Genomic DNA, 2,063 nt, shown 5'->3' on the forward strand with positions numbered 1-2,063 from the left:
CATCTGTAACTTAATTTGCTAAGTTTATAGAAAAATATATTAGTAAACAATACCAAATAAATTCCCTGTGAAGATAAATTTCCATGGTGTATATAATAGAACTAATTTGTTGTTGCAAGTATTTGTGTATTTTTTATAGACAATAAAAGTTTAAGAATTTTGACTTGGAAGAAAATTAAAAGAACATATTGGGAACGAATATAGTACTAGCTATCTGCTTTTGAGATTTTATTTACAATTTGTTTAATCATGAATTCATGAAACAAAAGATTGCAACAGGATCCAAATTCCCTTCCTGAACAGGCCTTAAGTAACACTGAGATATAATATAGTAGAATCAATACATCTCATCATCAAGAAAAAAAAAAGAATTAACTCAAATCTCCATTGGCTGCACAAAAGCACAACGACGACGTTTAACAGTCCACTCTATTGGTGGACTTAACGTTCTCGCTGCTGGTTAACGAACCTGCAATTCTTCCTGATCTCGCCGTTGGTGCCGTCCTTCACGTCGATTCCAGCCATCTTCACCATGGCCGTTTCGAACTTACTCTCCCACTTCCCCTCCCCGTTGGCGAACTCACGCACCATCCTTGCGGTCTGCCGCGAAGCCAGCAATGCCGCATCCGACGTTAGTAGCACCCTGTGGCTGAGCACGTTCGTGTAGTACTGGCTGTCCAGCACGGCCGCGGTCACCGTGTCCTGCCTGACCGTCGGGCTGTCGGTGTCGCCTGGGTCGGCCTGGCACCTCCTCCGGAGCCACCTCTTGAACGACGGGTCCATGTCGGACCGACTGCCGACGCGATCCGCAAAGGAGGAGCAGTGGGCGCGGCCGATGGAGTGGGCGCCGGAGAGCACGACCAGGTCTTCCTCGTCTAGCCCCTTGGCGGCGAATTTTGTAACGAGCTCGCTGAGGTTGCCGAACGGCGACGGGAGGAAGTCGAGGGTCTCGGTGGCGTTGGAGTAGCGGCCGTCGAAGCGGCCGGCTGGCATATTGAAGTCGATTCTGTAGTCGCTAACGCTGAGGATGTAGGACGCGTCGCGGGCGGCGAAGGCGACGATGTCCGCGCACGAGACGGTCTCAGGGCAGGCCTCCTCGAGGGCGTGCTTGGCCGCGTCGATCACCTGGAAACCCCTTAGGCTGCCTACGTTGGGTATCCCCAGCTTCTCTGGCTGCGGGTTCTCCAGCGTCGGGTCGAGCAGCACGGAAGCATCGCAGCCCTATGTATACATGCCAGCAAAACGCACTGGGAAGTGGGAACATAGCAAATCGCAATGCAACTATACAAGCAGTACGCATATTATACCTCGGCGAAGCAGTCGTGGAAGAGCAGGCGAATGAGCCCCGCACCGACGCCGGCGTTGTCTCCCACGGCCTTCCTCACCTGGGCCCTGACGATGTCCTCCGCCCTGGGGCACGTCTTGTCGTAGTAGCCCACCTCAAGGGCGCCCTGGCACGAAGCCACCCAGAGCATCACGCATGAAGTCAGAACGGCATGCTTCATACTTCCCACCATCTGTGGGTAGCTTGCGTTGGACAGGAAGCTGAATTGTTTCTCTCCTATACTAGTCCTAGCAGGGTGGATGTGGATTCACTACGGTACTTGTAGATGCAGATTCCAGTCGAGGATGATGTACACAATGACATGGACAGGCTGGTTCATATGAGGATCCTGTCATTTTATTTGTCTTCAAAAGCTGTACCGAGTGCTCGATCGGAAAAGATTTAATGCGGCCAGGCGACAACTCAATCATCGGCGCTTCACAAGGAGCTTCTATTTGCTCCAAATGGCCGGAAGAAATGACGACCATGAGCTGTATGTCAAATTGCATTCAGTAGTCAGCAGCTGTAACCCCTTATGCTGATTTTTGTTTTATATACGGAGTGTCGGAGTAACTCTTTCGAATTGGGATCTGCCTCCACCTGAAATTATGTATTTTCATCGGTCACTTTTTTCAGGCACTATATTTATAATCAACGGGCTGTGTTCATCTGTCCCGACTTTATCTTTTCCCTCCCTTCTTTCTCTTCTGATTCCTAATCAAAACTGACCCATTAACAT

The 2,063-nt window shown here is 50.0% G+C and overlaps 1 protein-coding gene across 1 annotated transcript; it reads right to left on the bottom strand.

Annotated features, from left to right (window-relative positions):
- Positions 1–441: 441 nt before the first annotated feature.
- On the bottom strand, positions 442–1,505 carry LOC136454656 (peroxidase 2-like). The gene is made up of 2 exons (XM_066455012.1): positions 1,308–1,505; positions 442–1,221 (listed from the first exon to the last, which is right to left on the bottom strand). Exons 1-2 carry the CDS (start codon positions 1,503–1,505, stop codon positions 442–444), a joined length of 978 nt encoding a protein of 325 aa, XP_066311109.1.
- Positions 1,506–2,063: the final 558 nt, after the last annotated feature.

Source organism: Miscanthus floridulus, chromosome 5 (genome assembly GCF_019320115.1).
Source record: "Miscanthus floridulus cultivar M001 chromosome 5, ASM1932011v1, whole genome shotgun sequence".
NCBI classification, from domain to species: Eukaryota; Viridiplantae; Streptophyta; class Magnoliopsida; order Poales; family Poaceae; genus Miscanthus; species Miscanthus floridulus.

Coding starts and splice junctions, on each gene's coding strand:
- LOC136454656 (XM_066455012.1), bottom strand. CDS start 1,505: ATGAAGCATGCCGTTCTGACTTCATGCGTGATGCTCTGGGTGGCTTCG. Junction 1,222..1,307: donor TCCACGACTGCTTCGCCGAG/GTATAATATGCG, acceptor ATGTATACATAG/GGCTGCGATGCTTCCGTGCT.